This window comes from Ailuropoda melanoleuca, chromosome 7 (genome assembly GCF_002007445.2).
Source record: "Ailuropoda melanoleuca isolate Jingjing chromosome 7, ASM200744v2, whole genome shotgun sequence".
In the NCBI taxonomy this organism is placed as follows: Eukaryota; Metazoa; Chordata; class Mammalia; order Carnivora; family Ursidae; genus Ailuropoda; species Ailuropoda melanoleuca.
The window spans coordinates 58,453,082-58,475,839 of NC_048224.1; the positions used below are offsets into that span (position 1 = coordinate 58,453,082).

A 22,758-nucleotide genomic window follows, 5' to 3' on the forward strand; every position below is an offset into this window, starting at 1 on the left:
CCGTCACTTCCCTGGGCGTTGGAGTGATTTTCGGGCTTAAACAAATGTGACTGCGGCACGGCAGGGGGATAATTTATCCATAAATGTAGAGCTGCACGCTTTATCGAATCGTAAAATGACTTCACAGCTTTGAACGTGTCATGTTAGCATCGTTGGGATAATTTTTTAAGATGCATAAAATGTAGAAGGAGGGTCCCAAGTCAATGTTCCTTCAAGGGCGTGAGGACGTCATCTTGCAGCGGGGGCCTTTCTTGTCCCCGGAGAGGGAGGCGGGGTGCACAGGGGGGCGGGGGCCGGCCTGCCACGAGGACCCCCTCACGGGCAGGGAATGGGGAGCAGTCGCTGCGCCCGACTGTGACCCCCATCCGAGTGACAGCCTGTCCCCGCCCACCGCCCTTGCCCGCTGCACTGGAAGCTTGTTTGGAAACCATCCCGAGTTCACCGATGTTCAAGCCACTTGCGTGGCTTGAAAGTTCAGTGTTTCACAGATACGTGCATGTGTGGGGACGTCCGTGTTGGGTCGGGAGGGGCCGGGTTTGGGGACATCTGCTGTTCACCCCAAAGGATCGCTTTTCCACAGGTGACAAGTTTGGAATCAGACGATGCAGAAACAGCCCCGCTGAAAACGAACAGCAGCCCCCTGGCGCTGTGGGGCGGGCGGCTCCTCCCCAGTCCCAGGGAGGACCCCAGCAGCCCCACCATCTGAAGGAGGTTGAAGGAAAGACCCCCAGAGTGGAGGTGTCGGCGGGAGGAGGCTGGCAGAGGGGGCGGGGAGGCCAGGGAGCCCTGGGCGCTGCGCAGGTGTCCCCGTGCCCTGCGGTCTCAGTGCTCAAGGGCGCCTCCCAGAATTCAGGGCCCCGGCTCTGGGCTGCTAAGGCGGTGACAGCCAGACACAGCGATGCCACAGCCCTCTTCCGGCGAGGCCACCTTCTGTGTGGCTGAGCTGCCTCTCATCTGGCCGTTGGGGTCTCAGGGAGTGCCGACAGTGGGCCAGGCGTGTGCGGTCCCCAGCCGGCCATCCTTGGCAGCACGTGGGCCCCAGACCCTGTGGAGGGTCTGTCCATCCTCATGTGGGCTCCAGGAGGCCCCGCCTGGCCGTGGGGCCTGGCCGAATGGAAGGCATGAAGGCAGCGTCCGTGGTGCACACACGGGGTCTGTTCCCACGTGGAGCCCTGCGTGTGGGTCCCCCTTTGGACCGGACCCTGGCTCCGAGGGACAGAGGGCACCTGCACACAGCACCGCAGGAGCAGAGCTGCGCTTTTAACCAGGTCTACATGGCTCAGCAGGCCGCCTGCCCCAGGACTGTGTGACAGGGCCTGCCACAGACCTGCTCTTCCAACTCCACACGGGGGTCAGGCCAGGAGACCGGGAGGGCTTCCTGGGGGAGGTGTTGCTGCAAGTACACTTTGAGGGAGCATAGGACTTGCCGAAGTGTGATTTAGGCAACCTTCCCTCTCCCCCGCTGGGCTGCTTACTGCCTTATTTTGGGCCAGAGTCCGGGGAGGGTCTGGGTCTCCGCTGCGTCTCTGTGGGTTACTCAGGAATTCAGGGCTGGCAGTCCTGCCCCCAAACTCACCGTGTCTGTATGTGTGGCCCGGTGGTGGGGCAGGCAGCCCTGGAGCCCTGGCCTCTCTCTCCTGCCCCTGTGGTCCAGACCAGCTGCCCTTCCAGAGCTGGCTACAGGACAGGCTGGGCAGAGGGCCGTCCGTCCAAACCCTGCCTGGTAACCAGGCTCCTAGGACCTTCCTCTCATTCTGGTTGTGGAGACAGCTGCCCACAGCCGGTGAGACGGGCCGCCCAGTGCTCTGCTCCCCACAGCTCTGACGTTCCCTGCTCTGCCCTCCTGGAACATCTCGGCCCCTTGGTACACGGGCCTGAGCTGCCCGGGGTGGCCTGAAACCCTGCTCCCTGACCCCTGGTTTGTTCATTCCCTGTGCTTGAGTCTGCACGAGGGGCCCTCATGAATGAATGCAGAGCAGATGCCCCAGCGCCCCTCTGCCCTGCTAAGTATTCAGATGGATGCAGGCCCCTGGATACAGCCCAGACTTACGTGAATTTTTATTCTTGATACCTAATTAGCCCCGGGTCCTTTCGTGACCAAGCAGGTCACAGCGGTTCTGTGGCCTGATTTCACAGTCTCTGTGGGGGTTGGGCGGGGAGGCCAGTGTGGAGGGAAGTTTCCAAGATGTGCACAATCATCTTGGTCCCAGGAGGAAGCAGGGACCAGCTGGGCTTGGCTGGGAGAGGTTCGCCTTCTGTCTAATCAGGGCCTCTCTAAATCTCTTTCTCCATACTCGCTCCTGGGACGCTCTGAGTATAAAGACCAGGCCTTTTTAACATTGTTTCCCTTGTGTTCAATACATACTTGATGCCGTGGCTTAGGGGGCGCCTGGGTGGCTCAGTCGGTGAAGCGTCTGCCTTCAGCTCAGGTCATGATCCCGGGGTCCTGGGCTCTGTCCTCGGCAGGGAGTCTGCTTCTCCCTCTCCCTCTGCCCCCCTGCCGCCCCCCACTTGTGCTCTCTCTCGCACACTCTGTCTCTCAAATAAATGAATAGAAATCTTTAAAAAAAGTACTGCTTAAAACATGAATACGCATAACACCCTGCATTTCATTACAAAGAGTCGTGTCACATGCGTGATCCCTGCTGTAATTGCTTACAAATCTGAATCCTACAAAACCCAGCCTGGAGGGCACCTCTTCCAGGAAGCCACCCTGGCCTTACTAGGCCAAATGAAGTGCTCCTTCCCCGGAAGATTAAAAGCACACCAGGACTGTCTCTGTCACCGTGTCACTATAGCCTTCCTGTGTTTGTCCCCGGCCCCCAGAGCTGAGCTCCCCCTTAAGGGCAGGCAGCTTGACCTGAGCCTTGTGCCCTGGCACAGACGATGTGCCCGGCACTAGTGGGGAGGTCCTGAGCCTTTGGTCTTCCCATTCTGAGGCCCCGAGCAGCAGTCCCCGAGTGCCAGGCCCCATCATCTCAGCCTTCACAACACTGCAAAGTGGCTTGGCCCTGTCCCCATTCTGCAGTTGAAGACGTAAGGCTCAGAGAGGGTTAGGTGACTTGCCTGTGGTCACACAGTACACTTTATGTGACAGTGTAGGGACTGAACCCCTGAGCCATCTGCTGCTGTGACCCAGGACATTCCTCTGGGCCTTCCCCTGATGACCCAGCCCCGGGGAGGGGGGGGGAATGCCCTTGTACTACTTAGAAAGTAACCCCGGGAAAAGAGAGGGTTTCGGTAGGGAGCACGGTGCCAGGCGAGCTGGGCTGCCCTGGGAGTCTGGCAGCCAGGGTCTTGTCTTGGTGCGCTCCTACATGGCTTGGCAGCCTAGGGGGCCTGCCTTGCCCTCTCTGGGCCCTGCTGTAGGAAGAGCAGCCCCTCCCTCCCAGGTTGGGGTGAGGGTCTGCTGAAGGTCTATGTGTCTGTCCCTACGTGTGGCCACCCAGCCCACAGCTGGCTTCTGCTGGCCCTCCGAGGCCCCCTCTCCCTGCTGCGCGGCGTGGACCGAGGTCAGGAAATGTACAATTTGGTTTCCAAGTAACAAGTTAATGGTGGTTCGGTGTCCGGCTTCCCAGCCTCAGACAGCCCAGGGCCAGAACACACGTCCGCGCCTGTCAGTAGCGATGCTTTATGTCCACCGTAAACACAGGCTCGCCGGAGGCCGAGAGCAGAGTTTGTTCCCCTTTCTTTGATTTTCCTCAGGCGGCGGGGGCAGGCGGCGGGCCTCTCGGAGCAGCTGACTTTCTGTAACAAAATCGGGGCAGGCAGGCCAGGCTTCGGGGGCCAGGCCGCGGGGTCTGCGGCGGGAGGGGAGGCGGGTTTCTGCCCTCTGGGGGGCAGCAGGCCATTGTGAGGACGAAAATAATTGTTGGGATTTAGCATCTGTCAGCGCGGCTGCCTGCTAGAAAACAGCAGGAGTGAAAAGATGAGCCTGCGAGAGAGAGGGAGAAGGGGGAGTGGGAGAGGGAGAGGTGGGAGGGCTGGTCACTGCCCCCCCACCCCGGCGGAGCAGTGGGTGGCGGCTGGGGAGGCTGGGGCCATCCCTGTCCGAGGAGGGGAACCAGGTGGGTCTCGCTGGGGCGCGGGTCTGGCCCCGACCCAGGACGCTCACCTGCCCTTTTCGATTTGGTTCAGGATCTCCCCCCACCCGCCCCGTTCGCACCGTCCTTGGGCCCGCTCGTGGGCAGCGGGACAAGGAAGGGCCGTCTCTGAAGCCCTTGAAGTCCCCGTTGGCTCTGAGACCTGGCCTCCAGACTCCCGGCCTCATGTGTTTCAAAAGCTGGACGGTGTTTTATTTCTTTACCTAGCGCAGTCCCTGCGCTAACTGTCGTCCCACTGAGCCTCTCCGCCCACCCTCGATGCTGGCAGCCCGCCGCCCTTACTGAGCACCTGCTGTGTGCCAGGCCTCACGTTCATCGTGGCTGATCCTTCCAACCACCTTACCGGCAGGGTGGGGTTATTCCTACTTCACAGATGGGGAGACTGAGGCTTAGGTCCTCCTGCCCAGAGTGACGCAGCCAGAAACTGGCAGAGCTGAGGGCTCATCTCTGACGCGTCTGGCTGCTTCTCCTCCGGGTGAGCGGACTAGTGAGTCAAGTTCCTGCCGCTGGTGTGCCCCTGTCTGTCCTGAGGAGGTAGGGACCCGCCAGCTCTCGTCCAGTGCTGACCGAGTGCTGTGACATGCACAGCTTCCGTGTGGCATGGACCTTGAGGTGTTCCGTGACATGTGGCCTCTGGTGAGTTAGAACCTCCCCAAGGGGGGTCTCTGTTGGCCTGAGGGACTGACTGGCAAAGGACCAGGGTGTAATCGGACGATCTCAGACGAAAGCGACACGGAGCAGATGGGATCGCCCTCTGCTGATTCAGAAGACGTTTTTGGATTTTGCGGGATGGTGGGAGGTGGGGCTGGGGTTGCTTCAAGTGCGCCAGGCCCAGATGGGAGACCTTCGCCCCGATGGGACTGTGTACAGGCCCCGGTTCTGGGTGCCGGGTCATAGCTGGACACCCAGGAGGCTTGTGTCACCGGAGACCAGAGGCCGGGATCCTCATGCACGAGCATCTCCCTCCTGGTCAGTGCGCTGCACTCACGACACTCCGACACTCGGGGGACTCATGCTCCCCTCCCCAACCATAGCTGTCGTTTCTTTTTCCTTTCCTCCAGTAGCCACAGCCGTCAGGTGCACCGGGCCCAGCGGGTCATGACATAAACTAATCTCTTGTAACAGATGCTTAAGACGTGTCATCTGTCCCCGACCCCGTTTGGGAAACTCACTTTTGGAGATGATGCCTTTGCTAAAAAGCAAGGTGACAGTGGGACGTCTGTGCCCGTGTTGGCCAGAGGGTCAGAACTGTTGGGAACCAGAGCTCATCGCCCCGCACAGATGATATCACGGCATTCTAGAAGCATCTCAGTTGTAGCTGCTGCCCTGTCCGTCTCCCCACCTGGACGGTGAGGTGCATGGTGCAGCGTGGACGCCGTTGACAAGTTGCTGGCAGAGAACTGGACTGAGGAGAGCTGTTGATTTAACCAATCACATCTGATGGGTGTTTTATCTTAGTTGCCGAGTTACACAAATATGTTTGATTTTACTTTCATAATGTTTTTTGAAGTTTATTTATTTAAGTAACCTCTACACCCAACGTGGGGCTCGAACTCACGACCCCGAGATCAAGAGCCGCGTGGTCTTCCGACTGAGCCAGCTGGGGGTCCCCATAATTTCATTTTAATGAAGAAGAAACCCACTTTTTGCTGCTGCTTTTATTCCCCTCCCTTGTCCCATAACGTGGAACCCGCGTGAAGTGAAATTCTAATGCAGCGGTTTTGTCATTTCACGTAATATCACAAACCTGTGTTTCTTAGTGCTCACTGGCCTGAATTAAATAACGTTTGGGAGAGTGTTTCTGTATGTGAAAGGAAGGTAAACGTAGAAAGCGTGGGGGTGTGAGTGGTCTACGACTGTATGATGAGGACCCCCAGAGGAGGGGAAACTAAGGCCATCATAGGCAGATGACTGACGATTCGCTTCTCGGGTCTCCGGCAGGCTTTGGGTAACATTGTGCAGAGCAGAGGGAAGGGACGTCTTTCAGATTTTTCTGTCGCAAGTTAAGATGCCAGAACACAGCTCTACGTCTCGTGTTTCTGGCTGCCTGTTTTTAGCCACAGAGCCCTGAGTGAGTTGGAAGAGGTGAATGGGAAGGGGTGTGTGAGGAGGGATCCCGTAGTAATGAATGTACCTTGTCTTCACTGATTTTGAGGGAGGAAACAGACTGAGAGCATGGTAGTGGACGTGCGTTGGGGTAACTGCTCTGGGTGTATTCCCAGGGTCCTAGTCTGTGTGGTCCTGTCCCTTCTGTGAGCACAGGGAGGGACGAGGGACGGTGTCCTGTCACTTTTACCTGGAGGAACCCCAGGTTCTTCAAGGAGTGCCCACTGAGGGGGGAGGGACGGTGTCCTGTCACTTTTACCTGGAGGAACCCCAGGTTCTTCAAGGAGTGCCCACTGAGGGGGGAGGGACGGTGTCCTGTCACTTTTACCTGGAGGAACCCCAGGTTCTTCAAGGAGTGCCCACTGAGGGGGGAGGGACGGTGTCCTGTCACTTTTACCTGGAGGAACCCCAGGTTCTTCAAGGAGTGCCCACTGAGGGGGGAGGGACGGTGTCCTGTCACTTTTACCTGGAGGAACCCCAGGTTCTTCAAGGAGTGCCCACTGAGGGGGGAGGGACGGTGTCCTGTCACTTTTACCTGGAGGAACCCCAGGTTCTTCAAGGAGTGCCCACTGAGGGGGGAGGGACGGTGTCCTGTCACTTTTACCTGGAGGAACCCCAGGTTCTTCAAGGAGTGCCCACTGAGGGGGGAGGGACGGTGTCCTGTCACTTTTACCTGGAGGAACCCCAGGTTCTTCAAGGAGTGCCCACTGAGGGGGGAGGGACGGTGTCCTGTCACTTTTACCTGGAGGAACCCCAGGTTCTTCAAGGAGTGCCCACTGAGGGGGGAGGGACGGTGTCCTGTCACTTTTACCTGGAGGAACCCCAGGTTCTTCAAGGAGTGCCCACTGTGTGTGGGATTGGAGGGTTTGTAGCCTTCGCCTGACCAGGTAGAAAGCTGCACTCCCATCAGCCTGAGGTGTCAGAGGAAAGGCATTGAGGGTGGTAGGGCAGCAGAAAGTTAGGAGGGAAATGCTGGCAGGGAGAGACCTGAGAGAGCAGGAGCCCAGGATCTAATAATCCACCGAAATCCCTGGCTGGCCATTAAACCTCGTACACACAAGAAAGACCCTGAGGCTGCCAGGAAAGAAAAAAAAAATCCAGCTTCCAAAAGCTAAATTCAGCAGTATTGCTTTGCTGCTCACTGCTGGAAAGACAGAGTTTGAAGTTTGAGTCCAGCCGAGTCGACGGTCTGTTAGAGCACGTATTCAGTAGAAATAACGGAATCTCCGTAACGCATCATTCGTCGTGCCTGGTGTTCAATACAAAGTCATCAAACTTGCAATGACACAGAAAAAGTCCTATTGAGAAAAAAAAAGAGAAAAAGTCAGTAGGAACCAACCTGGAGGGAACTCTGATGTTACAATTAGCAGCTTTTGTAAACGCGGTCAGGGACGTAGAGGAAAGTGTGCACCAAATGAATGAACAGATGGGGAACCTCAGCAGAGAAATAGACACAACAAAGAGGGCCAAGTGCAAATTCTAAAACTGAAAAGCATGATAACTGAAATGAACGGTCACTGGATGTGCTTTGATAGAAGTTGCAGATGGCAGAGGAGGGAGTCTCCGACTTAAAGGTCGTTAAAGGTTGTGCAGTGGAAGAAATACACCCGAAGGAACAGAGAGAAAAGAAGATGCCAGCAGTGCCTCGGACACATGGGGCTGTGCCGAGGGGTCCAACATACATGTAACGGGAACCCTAGAGGGAGAAGAGAGAGACAATGGGCAGAGGGAAAAACTGACCAACATAGTGGCCCCAGACCATCCAACTTCCTAAACCTCTGTAATAAAACTATAAGATATTGTTGAGAGAAATGGAAGAGGACCTCATAACTGGTGGTGTATGAACTATGTTCATGGATTGGAAGAGGATACTGTTAAGGTGCCTGGTCTCCCAGTGGGCTGGTTTTGTTTGGTTTTTTTTTTTTTTTTTTGGACAAGATTATTGTAAGGTTTCTACTGAAATACAAAGGACCTTAGAATAGCCCTAAACAATCTCATAAAAGAACAAAGCTAGGGACTTAAACCACCTGGTTTTAGGACTCACTGTTAAAAAACGGAAGTAATCAAAACAAATTGCACTTGCCACAGGCATAGGTGAGTAGGTTGACGATATAGATTATAAAATTCCAAAATAGACCACACTTGCATGGGCAATGGTTTTGGTCAAAGGGATCTAAGTGATTCAGCAGGCAGAAGAAAGTTTTCAACCAATTGTCCTGAAACCCCTGAATATCCCTAAGGAGAAACGGACCTCGATCTCTACCCCACACCATGCACGGAAATCTGAGATGGATCAGAGACGTGAGCTAAACACTAAAATTATAAGCTCTTAGACGGAAAAGCAGGAGATAAATCCCGGCACCCTGGAAAACAAAGATTTCTTAGACGAGATGCAGCGATTTCTTAGATGGGATACAGGACAGAGTCAGGACACCATAGGAGAAAAATGTGATAAGTTAGCCTTTTTTAAAATTAAAAATGAGGGGCGCCTTGGTGGCACAGCAGTTGAACGTCTGCCTTCGGCTCAGGGCGTGATCCTGGCGTTGTGGGATCGAGCCCCCACATCAGGCTCTTCCGCTATGAGCCTGCTTCTTCCTCTCCCACTCCCCCTGCTTGTGTTCCCTCTCTCGCTGGCTGTCTCTATCTCTGTCGAATAAATAAATAAAATCTTTTTAAAAAATTAAAAATGAATGTTTTTCAAAAGACATCACTAAGAAAATAAGTAGCCAAAACCAGAGACTGGAAAAAATTCACAAAACATACCTGATGCAAAACTTGTGTCCAGAATATATAAAGAGCCCTATTACTTTTTCAGTAGGAAAAGGGCAACTGATTTTTAGAAATGGAGGAAAGTCTCGAGCAGGCCTTTCACAAAGGACGATGCACAAATGTCCAGAAGTACACAGAAAATCCTGGACATCATCAGCCGTCGGGGAAATGCAAAGTAAGAGTGCAGCAACGGTTCATGACATGCCCCTTCCAGGGGCCAAAATCAGAGAGGCTAATACCACCCAGAGCTGGAGAGAACCCAGGACAACCAGATACTCCAAACGAGGAGGCCGCCCATGGGCTCGTCGAAAAGAGAAGGGATGGCAAATGGCATGTTGTTCCTACAATGGACGGTACCCGGCAGTAGACGGGAATGAGCCGCCGTGCAGGCGACGGCACAGATGGATCTGAGGCGAGATGTCGGGGCTGGATGGGTGAGTGAGCTCTGGCTCTTACAGGTGGCTCCAGGGAAGAGGGAGTCTTCTCTGGGACCCAGTCGTCTGCTCAGGCCTCGAAGTACCTTCAAGTCCAGCCTGTGCAGGAAGCTTCTCTACCCTCTGCCCTTCACCGTCCCCTCCCTGTTAACACACTGCCGCTCTTCTTTGGGCTCAGGATGGGGCTGCTGCCTGATTCACCCCAAGATCTGTAGATCTGCTCTTGGATTTCTCAGTGCCCCTCATGCCCATCATGAAGGTGGTGACCTGTCCAGCTGACCGGGAGGTGGCAGGATAGGAGTATGGCCCTCAAGAATCCAGAAGGTCTTGGCAAGGTCCCTGACACCACGTGCCCCGGCTTTCTCGCCTGTGCCCTGGAGAGCCGTGGGCTCGTTTGGGGAAGCAAAGAAATTGCATCTCGAGCTCAGACTGTGGCCGACCCATGATGGGACTTCCCCGAGGTTTTTCCTTCTGAGGGGGTGGGACAGAGTCTGGGGGTCAGTTAGGATGTCCTCCTCAAACGTGGGCTGAGGACGGGGGCCCCTGTGCTGGCGGTTGGCTGCCCCTGAACCAGGTGACCTGAGGCCCCTCTCCAGGCCTACTTTCGGTGATTTTTATTCATTTCATTAGCTCTTAGGATATTTAACTGTCACAGACCCCCACCTCCTTCCCCCAGCCCATCAGAGCAAAGCCGATGTCTGTCTCCAGACAGTGTGAATGGCCTCTGCTGCCTTCGAGGTGTCTAATTTAGAGCCCCGAAACCTTCCCAGTCTCCCCTCGGTTCCACGCTGTCAGAACTCTCGACAGTGGCTTTGTCACGCGCCTCGCTCTGCTGCACGGCAGAAATCGGGGGTGGCTGGCACCCGCCAGAAAGAACCCTTGCCGGTACTTGCTGGACACCCAGGAACGTGGCGGGCAGCGCTCCCGGAGCCATTTCCTTAGGGACGGCATCTGGAGAGGCAGAGATCTGTGTCAACGCGAGCGGCCCTTCCCAAGGCCCATCCAGGGGGACGGACCTCTGAGGTGGTGGGTTCCTGCGGGTCCCCAGCCGAGTCCCTGTCACCGCTGGGGCACCGCTCTGCACTGTGGGGCCTCAGACAGCTGTCCACATGGAAACGGCCGCGGGGCTGTCCGCCTCTGAGGGTGTGTGAGGCTAGAAAGGATCAATGTTTTCCAAGTGCCAAGCAGGTGCGTTGGCACAGAGGGGCTCACCGGTGGGTGATCGTTGCCAAGTCCGTGAGCTGGTCTAGCGCGGTGTGACCTGTCCCCTGCCAGCTTCTGTCCCGTGGCCAGGGCTGGGCTTCCACACATCCGGAGTGGCACAGAAGAAAGTGCCCAGCGCGGCGGACTCCTCTCCTTCCCTGCTCATCAGCTGCCTGTGGGGGTCTCATCAAGTCGGGAGCTGGCTCACCTACCCCCCGCCCGAGCCCCCCCAGAGGGAAGCCCAGGTGTGTCACCACAGTCATGCTCAGTCTCACGGGAGGCACCCAGGGCTTTGGGGAGCCCCCTCTGGCTGGCTGCAGAGGCCTCTCCCAAATACAAACTCTCCCTCCCTATCTCACGTAGATCTTGAATGATCTTTCCCGGCCCCCCCCCCACCCAGCCTGTCAGATGACAAGCCGGGTTTGGGACGGGGCCAGAAACCCATTCATAAGAGCTGCCGGGTATCATTTCTGCCCTCTCTGTCCCTGGCTGCCCTGTGGCCCTGAACTCTGGCCACCCAGTGCCCTGGAGAGGGGAGGTGCTCTCCCACATCTCCGTGCCTTCTGGAAATCAGCTTTGCCAGGTGCCACTTTGAGCCTGGGCTCTGAGATGTGTCCACACGGGGATGGCATGGGCCTCCAGGGTGAGCTGGTCCCCGAGTACGACCTGCCCTGAGGATGGGCCCCACGGCCGTCTGCAGAGCCGCTCAGCCCCGGGCCCGGGACACCGTGGCCCCGCCGCGTGTAGTTGGATTGGCTCATTTTCTGATGTGATATATTTGTTGACCATCTGCTGTCTGTTGGGAATGTTCAGAAGGGGTTAAGAAGTTGGGTGTGTCCAGGGAAGAGACAGACTCATCCACAGACGCTTAGAAAGTAACGGGGGATCCAGCAAGAAGGATATACTTTGTATGAGAGCAGGGGGAGGGGGCAGTCCTGGATCACAGACTGGGCTGGGGATCCCCGAGGGCCTCCCGGAGGAGGTGTCCTAGGATCCAAGTCTGGCAAGGCTGAGGGGACAGCTTGTTGGAGTAGAATCAGAGCATGGTGGTTGATTAGAGTGTAAAGCGAGTGGTGATTTCCTTACACGCGTGTGCAAAGCCGCCTCACAAGCTCCGTGCTCCTCTCCGCTCTCTCTGCTTCCTTACCGCCTAGTAGGGAAGGCATCCACGTGTGAGCTGTGCTCCTTGACCCGCACACCTCCGCGACGGGTGCTGGGGATGCCCGGGGCTGACCGAGAGCACGCGGGGCTCCGGGTCACGGGCGTGGCGGCGTGAGCCCCCGCATTCACTAACGGGTGGAGAAGTTAGGGCGTGGTCACAGCAGGTCCTTATAGAAGTCGGGCAGGCGGGGCACGAGGCGATGCTCTCTACGCCGCCTGGTGTAAACACAGAGAAGCCCCAGGAGGCAGGTACGCCACCCCGTTTGTGGACCCGAAGATGGAGGTCGAGCGGGAGGGGCTCGTGGTGGTCCTGAGCCCCGTTCCTCCCACAAGGCCCCTTGTGCTGCGTCCCCACGTAGACCTGGCTGGGCCCTCCCTTCCGTGCGCCTGACTTGCTTCCCTCCCGCGCAGTGAGCATGACCTGGGGGAGGACATCTACGACTGCGTCCCGTGCGAGGACGAGGGCGACGACATCTACGAGGACATTATCAAGGTGGAGGTGCAGCAGCCCATGGTAAGCCGCCCCTCGCTCGCAGTGTGGCCCCCACTCCGAAAGCTCCAAGCTCCCGGGGGGTGGGGGGCTCTCTGGGGCAGAGGGAGCTCCCAAGGCTGCACCCCAGGCCCTCTGGCCCCTGTGGGCTTCCCCGCTGTCCTCGGGCCCAGTCCTCCCTACGGGACGTTCTGAGAAGACCGGAGTGTGACAGTGTCGCCCCGAAATTCTCCAGAGGGTGTGTCGGATTCCAAGTCCTTCCTGCCTAGGGAGTCTGAAAATAGTGCCTGGGCGCTCAGACGCACGGAGCGCGCATCATTTTACTCCTTTGTGCGGAGAGCAAGGAGACCGCCGTTGGCTCAATTAGCCAGCTGTGTGTCTTTTATGTGGCAAGGATATTTATTTCCGAGCTGATGTTGGCTAATAATCTTTCGGACACCAGTTTGCTGCCGGGTGGGTTTATTGCCAGCAGCTGCCGTGCGGCGGGTGGGGGTCCTGTCGGCCCGGGAGGGGGAGGTTGGGGCCCTGGGGGGCAGGCCACAGCCCCCTGGGCCCCCACGCTCGTGGGAGATGGCCCAAATTCCACTTGCCAACTGTGGAAGTTTTTGACGCTGTTTGCTTTCACTGAAGAAATGGGGGGAGTTTCTCAGGAAGCACATTTCAGTGTTTTCCTTCGGTGTGGGAGTAACCAGCTGGTGGTGGAGAAACAAAGCTGGGGCGACAGCTCCCCAACAAGGCCTTTCCTGCTCTGGTGGCACCTGCCCCCACCAGCATCACGCCAGGAGAGGCACAGAGAAACATGGCAGTGGGGCTCCCAGCCCCCAAACTCTGCTCTTTGGAACGGAATGGGTTTCTCCTTTTGCTCCTGAAGGGTTTGAGGGTCCCCACCATTACCAGGGGTCTCTCTCTGTGACCCCAGGTCTGCCCAGGGCCAATGCTGCCATTCCCCCAGGCAGCCTTGCGGTGGGGCAGCTCTGCCCCTGAACCTATCCAGGGGACCAGTTATGGGGCTGGAAGGCCAAGCTGTCGCCCGGCTGATGGAGATCTCTGCTTTGCTCTCCTGGAGCTGGCCTGAAAGCCAAGCCAGCCCTCTGGATTTGGGGCCACATCCCTCCCAAGCCCTTTGAAGTTGAAGGTTGTGCGGGGCGGGGGGTGTAGATGGTGTGGCCCCGGGCACTTGGCAGGGGGCTCCCTTGCCTCCAGGCTGGAGATGCCCCCAAGAGGCCCCATCTGTGCCTGGCTTGCAGAGACCCCAGAGTGGGCCGTCCCCAGGGCCTGCTGCTGTCCCTGGTCCTGAAGCGCATAGGGCAGGCCCCGGGTTGTTTACAGGACCTGCAGGGGCTGTGGGGGAGACAGGCTGGCATCCCACCTGCCCTGCTCCGCTCAGTGTCCTGACAGCACTGCGTGCTGCTGCTGTCCTGTCGGTCTCGCAGTGTGGGCCTCCGGCCTCCTGCCCCTCCTCCGAGATAAAACAGCTGGTTTTACTTCCTCCCGGGTCATGTCCGGAGCTATCCGAACAGTCTAAGTGGAAGGTAGATGGAGACCTTCCCAAAGGAAGATAAAGCCAGAGGACGGCAGGTGCCGCTCTCAGAGCCCGCACATGAGGAAGGGCCGGGTGCCGTCCCTCCCCACGCAGCCAGGCTGACACTCAGGCGGGCGGACGGGCACAGGGCGGTGACAGGATCCTGGGGCTGTTGGGTAAATGCAGATGAGTGTCCCTACCTCCCCAGCACAGCCCGGATAACGAGCTGACACTGTTAATTGGTTCTCTCTGTGATTTATTTCTTCACGCTTTCAGATAAGATACATGCAGGTAAGTGGCAGGTGGAGGGAGGCCCGGGATAAATTCTGCCAGCACCGTCCTCCTCCCCCTTACAGAGAGGTCTCCGATCTCTTGGAAAAAGCCTGGGACCCTGTCCACACCGAGATGCTCTCAGGCCCCACATTTTTACACATGGTTTTAGGGGGATCATAGGCCCCCAACATCCCCCGAAGCCCTGAGAGCAGCAGCGTAGCACCCAGATCACAGGGGCTTGGGAAGGAGCCCCGGGGGACCTCCTGCCTGATCCTGGCCCCCCTGGGTGATGTGCACCATCTGGCACTTTCTTTGGAGCCCTCAGCCCCAGCAAACTCCAGCGGGGCCCCTGGGGCATTTCCTAGAGGAGGAGGATGGCACTGGGGCAGATAGGAGCCCACATGGCGTGTCACAGGGCCCAGCCATGCTTCCCCAGAGCCTCACTTAGGGACCTGTGTGGCTCACTCAGCCTAAAAGGACGTGAGGAGAGGGTCTGGAAATCCAGAGAGCCTCTGAACGGTCACCCCACCTGCAGCTTCTTCCCCCATCCCTGTGGCCACACAGGCTCCTGGTCAATCCCACCTGTGGCCACATTCCCCCCAGAGGTAGGGAGCAGGCCCTGCCACAGAACCATGTCCCCGGTGACCCCTGCCATTGAGCTGGTCCCTCAGGACCCTGGGTAGAGGCTGGGGACCCTGGGAAAGCCCAGCCCAGCACTAACAGGTCGGTGCTCGGTCAGCTGCTGGGTTGGTGGACACAGGTCCTCGGGGAGCTGGTCAGAGCCTCTCCCTGTGCACATAGTAGGCCCTGTAAGCATGCCCCACCTGCTGTCTATGCTGGAGGGGCTGGCTCATGCAGGCCCCACGCCGGTCTAGTAAAATTCAGAATAGTGCAGCAGGAGCCCAGATTCTAGAAGCTTCCGTGCCTTTCTCTGAGCTGTCACCAGTCCTCAGGTTCATGCCACGCACACGCCCCCTCCGTGCCTCAGTTTCCTCATCTGCAGAAGCGGGGGAAGGGCTTAGGCCCCCTTCTGTCTGCTACCCAAGCCCTCCGTGTCACCCCTGGTGACCCCGTGGCCATGCCTGGCTCATGTCCTGTGTCCTTCCTTCAGAAAATGGGCATGTCCGAGGAGGACAAGAGGAACTGCTGCTTGCTGGAGATTCAGGAGACTGAGGCCAAGTACTACCGAACCCTGGAGGACATCGAGAAGGTGGGTGCGGGCCCCCGCCCTCTCCGGGCACCACCAGTCCCTTGGGGTGTGGCTGCCACCAGGCACCCCCTGCCCCCAGCCCCCCACACAGGCTGCGGGCTCCAGCTGACCAGTGTCCTCGTGGACTGTCACCCTCGCCCCCGGCCCCACCTCCCAGCCCTCGGCCCTCACCCCGACCCAGGACCGTCCTGGGCTTGTCTGGGTAGCGCCTTCCCATCTAAGCTGGGCATCGTTATGGCCTCCGCTCCTCATGGCACCGGGCTTAGCTCCTGATGAATACTCTGTCCTGCATGCTGGGTGCTAAGTTAAGCGCTTTGTGTATACCTTCTCCCCTAAGGCATTCTCTGCCCTCAGTTTCCCACTCTGTAAATTGGGGTAACAGTAATATCACCCCGGAGGTGGCTGTGGGTGTCCTGCCGCTGGGGTATAGTCAAGCCCCGTGACGTCAGCCTGCGGAGCCCCCACGGCAGACGCTGTGCTCCCCTGAATGGCTGGTCAGTCGTCTCTCCCTGCTGGCCTCCCGAGCTCCTTGAGGACCACGGATGGGCCTTCTCCTGCCCGCACCCCGCTCTGGCCTCCTGTGGACACCGGCTCAGGGACATTTCCCTGTCACTTGAGAGTCCTTGTTGCCAGCGGCCGGTGCTTACTGGGTGAAAACCCAACATTGTTTTCAAGGTAGAGCCTCCCTGGGTCTTCTTGGCTTGCAGCGTAGGACCAAGTGTGCCCATGACTGGAGCCTCCAGCCAGGAGTCCTGGGCTGCCCTTGGCCCCCAGTCCCGCCCAGGCCTCAGAATGACATTTCCCCGGCTCCTGCCTCAGCCAGCCCCGTGTGCCTGCCCTTCCCTCCCACTGGCCACTGGCCTTTCTGCAAACATACCAGCACCCTCCTGGCCGCACGCCCTGGTGCTGGCTTTCCACCTGCCCCTCCCCGGACAGTCCCCCTCCTTCCGCCAGTCCCCGCACCCAGGTCAGCTCCTTCCGGGGCCCTGCAGGCCTCACACTTCCTCCACACAGCCTAAGTCCCGTGGCAGGAAACTGGTAGGCTACTGCGGTCTGTCTCCACCCCCCACAGAGAGCCCCTGGCCCCTGCCCCTTGGCGAGGTTGTCAGAGCCCCCCCCCACTGGCAGCTGTGGCCTCGAAAGGGCTGGCACCCTCCAGGCGAGCTAACGGTGGTGGGCTTTCCTGTTCTAGAACTACATGACGCCTCTGAGGCTGGTGCTGAGCCCGGCGGACGTGACAGCCATCTTCATCAACCTGGAGGTAAGGGTCCCAGCCCGCGGCTCACCGCGGCAGGCTCAGGCTCGGGCTCCTGACCGGCTCGGGCGGCAGGCGGGTCCCGAACCGACTGTCCCGCGGGTCCCGGGGAGCTGCGTCCCTGCCAGGGGCATGGTCGGTTGGTGCTGTGGGGTGCTTTTCGGACTGACGGGCAGGAGGGGGAGTAGCCCCCCTTCCCTCTGAGAACTTTGGTCTCAGGAGACAGGAGGACGAGGTTTCTGCGAGCTTCCGTGGCCTGCCGTCTGTGCTGGCCTAGGAGAGCTTTGAGGTTTGTCAGCTGGAGAGCAGTGTGTCCCCTCCAGCTCTGCACACGTCTGCCCAGACACGGGAAGGTGATGTCCTGTGAGGAGGCTTGCCCTGACGTGGTCAGCAGAGCGGGCAGGGGTTGGCGGGAGGCTCTGGAAGCTATACCCAGGTGGGCTTCCTCCGGGAACGCCCGGCGGGTGCAGCGGCTCCTGCCTGCCTCCCGCGGCCCCTCGTGAGCTTGAGGGGTGGGTGCTGGTCCTGGGGGAGCCTGAGCCAGACTCGGGAGGTTTTAGCGCTCTGTGCCCCCTCCTCGGAGTTTGTCCTGCCGCACGTGGTAGCCAGCACAAATGGCCATGGACAGAGGGGGAGCCAGACCGGGGGCTGTGGGGAGCCCCAGGGTGCTGCCTGCCGGTTGTCCGGCTTCTCTGAGATATGGACAAACACCTGTCCCTGTGGAGAAAGTCCACCCCCAGAGCCGCAGACCAGGGCAGAGCGCCCCGTGCGCCTGCACACTGCGGGAGGGTAACAAGGATGCTGAGTGGCCATAGCCGCCCGGGGCTGTCGTGGTCCTGTTCTGGCACCGGGGCCTGCCCTGGCTCGGCCACCCTGTGTCCAGACAGGCCGAGCAGGTCCCGTCACGCGCCCGGCGTTGCAGCACCTTCTAGTGTGTGCGAGGGGAAGCGCGCCTGGCACCGGGGCCTCACGCCCGTGTCTGTAATTGCGCCCGGAGAGAGCGATTCACGAGCCCGTGGCCCTGCCGGCCCAGCGCACCTGTTCACGCGCTGACTGTCCTTCCCAGGACCTGATCAAGGTGCATAACAGCTTCCTGCGGGCCATCGATGTGTCCATGATGGCAGGGGGCAGCACTCTGGCCAAGGTCTTCCTCGATTTCAAGGAAAGGTGAGTGGCAGACCCGCCTTGCCGGTCCCACCCCCTCTGTGGGGCCTCAGGTTTTGCTCTGGGGACAGGGCGGGGCTGGCCGGTTGGGGTTTCCTCAGGTGCGAGTCTCATGGCGAGGTCCTCAAGGCCTGTGGCTGTGCCCCGTGAACCCCTGTCCTCACTTACAAACTGAGAGAGCTGCGCACCCTTCCCACCGTCACAGCCTGGAGGGGTAACCCTTCCACCCGCAAAGGGCCTGGATGGGCAGAGGCCTCACAAGGGCTGCACCAGCTCCCTCTGCCTCTGTGCCCGGGGGTCTTTGTGGCCGAAGGGCGTTCTCACCAGCACGGTGCACCTGCTGCATGCCAGCCCCACGGGCATCCGGCACCTGGGAGACTCTGCCCCTCTGCTCTAGGCCTGGGTGGGGCGGTGGCACGTGGCAGCCACTTAATGACAGAAGCCAAAGCTGCCGCTGCAGGGCTGAGTACGGGGCTTCCAGGGCTCTGGGCGCCCGGGGTTGAGGCCACATCCCTGCTTCCTTGCCTGCGTGTGTCATAGGACCTTGACTTGCTAATCCTTCCGTTAGGGACAAGGATGTCCTGTGTGCCACGTGGTACCTTGAGGGTCATGCCTGTGCTGCTGACATGGCTTGTCTGTGTCAACTGAAGGGCTTTGGTGGCCAGGCAGGCGGTGGGCCTGGGCCAGGTGGATGGGCTGGGGGGTGCACAGTGGCAGCTGGGGGCACGGTTGCTCGGCCGCCCTGGCATAAGCCAGCCCCAGCCCCCAGCATGTTGAGGTGGTGCTTCCAGTGCCAAGGAGGGTGGTCCTGGGTCCTCTGATCGTGCCCCGGTTTCCTCCAAGTCTCCGTGGCATCGGGGCAAATGTCCACGAAGCCCAAGGGGGCATACACCCTACGCATCAGGCAGCGTCTCTCCTCCCCACGGTGTCCAGCTGGTCAGGCCGGGTCTAGACGCACAGATGGCACTGGCCTGCCTACGGCCAGAAATCCGCAGGCAGGAATCGTGCCCCCGGATATGGCTTCTCCGACCGTCCAGATCAAGTATTGTCGACGGAGGAGGGTGACAGCTCATTTAGAAACGGACACAGGATCCTTTCTAAGAAGCATACATTGCCGTCAGGAGGCCTCCGTGAATCTGTTGCGTTGTTTGCTTTAAGCCCCTCAACCCCGGTGGATGGAGGGGTACAGAGCCGCCTTCTGTGCTTCGAAATGACCTGCCGGAGCCCGGCAGGGGAGGACTGGGATTCTGGAAGCTTCTAAGTAGGTGCGAGGGGCAGCTGTCAGGACGCCTCTGCCGTCTCCACAAGGGCCTTGGCCCCCGCATCTCCTCACCGAGCCTGGGCAACCTCGTCTTCAAAGCCGGGGACGAAGTCTGATGACATGAGGGCCCGGCCGGATGCCCGGTGCTGCGGGAGCGCCGGACGATGCGGTCCAGCCGCTGAAGTTGCAAGAGGCCTAACAGGAGACGAGGCCCTGCCTTCTGTCCTTCGGGCTCTGGAGAAAGTATCGGAAGGTTCTGTCTTGACGGCTCTTCTTCCTGGCTGCTCATCAGAGCCAGGTGGGAGCTCAAGCTGAGGGTCTGAGGGGAGGCCCCGCAGCAGCTGGTTGGGAGCCAGGGTCCATCTTGTCCTCATCTGCAGGGAGACTGTCAGGGGACCACCGGCTAGCTCACGTGCCCTCCTGGCCAGACAGCCCATCCCAGGGCTGGATTCCAGGGACCTCCGCCTATGAGCACCTGACGGTGCTTCCCCTGCGTGCCCTGTGACCCAGGCAAGGATCCCCTGAGCCTGCTTTCTAGGGGCCACAGGTTGGGCCCCTGGGAGGCGTGAGGGAGCAGGCAGCTCCCGAGTGAGTGTAGGGGCAGATATGAGACCACTGGCGGCCCCGGGCGGGGGGCAGACCGGTCCCTTACCTGCTCCCAGTCCCCAGCAACGTTTTCCTCTCACCTGGCTACAAGCCCATGGGCGGCTGGAGCCAACTCAGGCTGGAGCTGTCAGACGTCCCCTCACCCCAGTGGCAGGCACATCGGACACTTCTCCTCCGTCCAGGGGGAGGGAGGCCGCAGACCAAGCAGGGCTGCCTCTGAGGCCCGTGAACCCACCCCCAGGGCAGCGATGGTATGTGGCCAGGGGACAGACGGATGACCTGCCCTTCCCTGAGAACCTCCACGTCCCGGGCCTGTCCTTAACAAGGCCACCAGCTTCCGCACATAGCTTTGGGCCTCATCTGGCTCTTGGGCCTTGCTCCCACGGGGATGACCGTCATTTCTACCCAGCAAGGCCTTGGGGACTGGGCCCTCGAGTTGGGGTCCATCTAGGGAGGGGCCTGGCTGCATCCCGTCACACGTGCCCAGTCCCTTAGTCTGTCCCTACATCCATCTTTCCTGCCACTTTGCCTCCTTATTTCTGAGTCAGCACCTACGGTTCTGAGGTTTGTTTGCGTACTGATTCCACAAGCATTTATAGAGCGCCTGCTGTGTACGGAGCAGAACAACCCCAGCTGTCACTGGACAGGGAGGGACAGGAAGGGATGAAAAGCAAGTTCACAGACAAACGAAACAAGAGGACAGGAAGAGGGAGAGGAGCGGGGCGCTGAGGACCAGGGTGAGAGGCGGGGAGCTGTGAGGTGGGGGGAGCAGAAACTGCTGAGAAGGCCCCTGGGTGAGGCTGGAGCCGGACTCTTTGGGAACTGGCAGAGGCCAGAGGAGCAGGCATGAAGCGGGCCAAGAGGAGATTGTCTAAGGTGTGACTTGCTTCTGCAGGAGGCTGGAAGGCCAAGGTAGGGGTTTAGATGTTTGTTTATGAGGGCAGGAGGAAACCACAGAAGAATCTCATGGCAAGATCCTGGCAGCTCATCACGGATGAAGGGTGGAGTAGCATCCAAGTGTGGTATGACCAGCACCAAGTGGCAGAAGACAATCACCTCCCTCTTTTTGGAGCTAATACTTCCATTAATGCAGCCTCAGTCCTCAGACAAGGTGGATGCTCCTCTTAGCCTTGGCCTGAGGGGACAAGTCCCACACAGTGGGAAGTGGGACTTGGGAAAGGCTTGCCTTTTGCAGATGTGGATGTAACAAGAGCCACATGGTTCTTATCTGTGGCTGAGGTTGGCCAAGCTGGGTCAGTGGGTCAGGCCAAAGACTACCAAGGGAACCAGCCACAGGGACTTTGTGGTCCAGTGAGAAGGCGGAGGTGTAGCTCTTAGGAGGAACTCTCTGGAGCTTTGCACAAGTGCTTCTAGGAAGAGCAGCCATCAGAATAAGATGGAAGGCAAGTCCCCGCCCCCCCGACCCCAGGGCCCAGGAGTGTTAAAGGCTTTGCCACAACAGATCACTGTGTTCTGCGCTTTCCGGCTGCTCAGGGTTTCGGGCTGGGTGATGCTGCCCTCTGGTCGTGACTCCCGCCCGCGGGCCGGGGTCTCAGGGAAGCGGGGTGATCCCTGTCAAGGCTTGCAGGGAGAGAGCCCACCCGTGTCCAAGCTCGTCGAACCCCCGTGAGGTGCTGTGCGGCTGCCTCGTCTGGCAGGGCTGCCTGGGACCCTCTGACCTGGACAGGCCTTTGGTCTCCCACCTTCCAAGCCTCTGGCCATTGTCCCGGCTCGGTCCTGCATCTTCGGTTCATACCCGGGAGCGCCACCAGTGTCCGGGACCTGCTCTGGCCGGGTCCCCAGGCACCGAGAGAGTTGGGAGTTCTGTGACAAGGGACAGTGAAGCAGTCAGGAGACGGGAGGTCGCCCCCCATAGATGCATGTATGTCCCCCTGTAGGGGGTCCCAGTTGTGTGTGCAGGAAGTTACACACATAGTCCTGCAGACACACACCAGGCTTGGGTGCCCGCTCGTGAATCAGGGACCCGGAGGCTTACGCCGTGCATTCAGAGGACGGAACAAGTCGCTGGTGTGCCGAGCTGGCGGGGAAGGAAGGCACAAATGAGGGGGGATCCCTGGACACGCCATTGGGGTGTCTTCAACAGGGCAGAACGCATCTGCACCCCAGCGGTCTCCACATGCGGGCGGCGAGCCAGGCCCCAGGACACCACCTCACCGCCTTGCCCGGGCCCAGGTGGCCGAGGCAGCCGGCTGTCTCCAGGGGCCCCTCCGAGACCTCAAACCATGACTAAGTCCCCTGAGTGTGTGTTGCTCTTCTTCCAAAAGTTGGGTAATTTTTCTCAACAGCACAAGGTGTTCATGGCTAGAATGGAGGCCTGTCAACTCTCACTTCCTTAGCTCGCTTCCTTCCGTAGGCCGGGAAGGGACCGTGTGTGGCCCACGCTGCCTGGCCGGCGGCAGGGCCCAGAGCTGAGAGTGGGCGGCGCTGAGAGGCCTGACGGTCTTGACAGAAACGTACTCTGTCAGTTCTGTGGCCGAAATCAAGGTGTGGGTGGGGCGGCGCCTTCCTGCCTCTTCCAGCTGCTGGTGGCCCCCAGGTCCCCTGGCTTGTGGCCCACCCCCTCCAGTCTCTGCTCGGCCCTCATGCAGCTCCTCTCCCATCTCAGGCCACCCACGGGGTCAGCGGGGGTGAACGAGGGCTCAGCACTGGGGTGGCCTGGGTCTCCAGCATGGGGGCCCAGAAGACTGTTCTGGGGCCCCATGGATGCACTTCGGGGTCTGGCCTTGCTGCTCCCTTGCTGGGTGACCAGGAGTCATGTCACTTCTCAGAGCCTCGGGGGCGCTGTTCTGGGAGCGGTGTTTTGTGAAGACAGGCTGAGCTCAGGTGCGAGTGTGTCCCGTGGCCCCGCCTCCTTCCGTCCTTCAAGCTTTGCTCCCTTCCCTGCAGCGGCCTCCCCTGCCTGCTGGGAGCCACGGTGGCTGCATTGCCCATGTTTGGGCTGCCGGGATGTGGTCGTGGCCGCTGACAGCCACGTGTCGGGCCTCTGAGCAAGCCAGGCCTCCAGGCTGGATGGACCTGTCCCTGCAGCTCAGAGCCAGTGGAGGGGGTGGGTGGCCCACTGCTGCTTCTCACTTGACTTTGGACAGGGCTGTGCCCAGAGGCTCTCCACCTGTTTCCTTGCTTTTCTGTCTCACCTCACGAAACCCAGGGACAGGGTTGGGAGGGGAAAGGAGTCAGGGC

At 59.4% G+C, this 22,758-nt stretch overlaps 1 protein-coding gene across 1 annotated transcript in view; it reads left to right on the top strand.

The window, feature by feature from the left end:
* VAV2 (vav guanine nucleotide exchange factor 2) overlaps positions 1-22,758 on the top strand; it is a 143,825-nt gene that overhangs the window by 85,907 nt on the left and 35,160 nt on the right. The window contains exons 5-9 of the mRNA XM_034663750.1: positions 12,188-12,290; positions 14,065-14,079; positions 15,173-15,271; positions 16,464-16,532; positions 17,593-17,693. Of these exons, the coding sequence (XP_034519641.1) occupies positions 12,188-12,290; positions 14,065-14,079; positions 15,173-15,271; positions 16,464-16,532; positions 17,593-17,693 (387 nt within the window). The remainder of the gene's footprint in view (positions 1-12,187; positions 12,291-14,064; positions 14,080-15,172; positions 15,272-16,463; positions 16,533-17,592; positions 17,694-22,758) is intronic.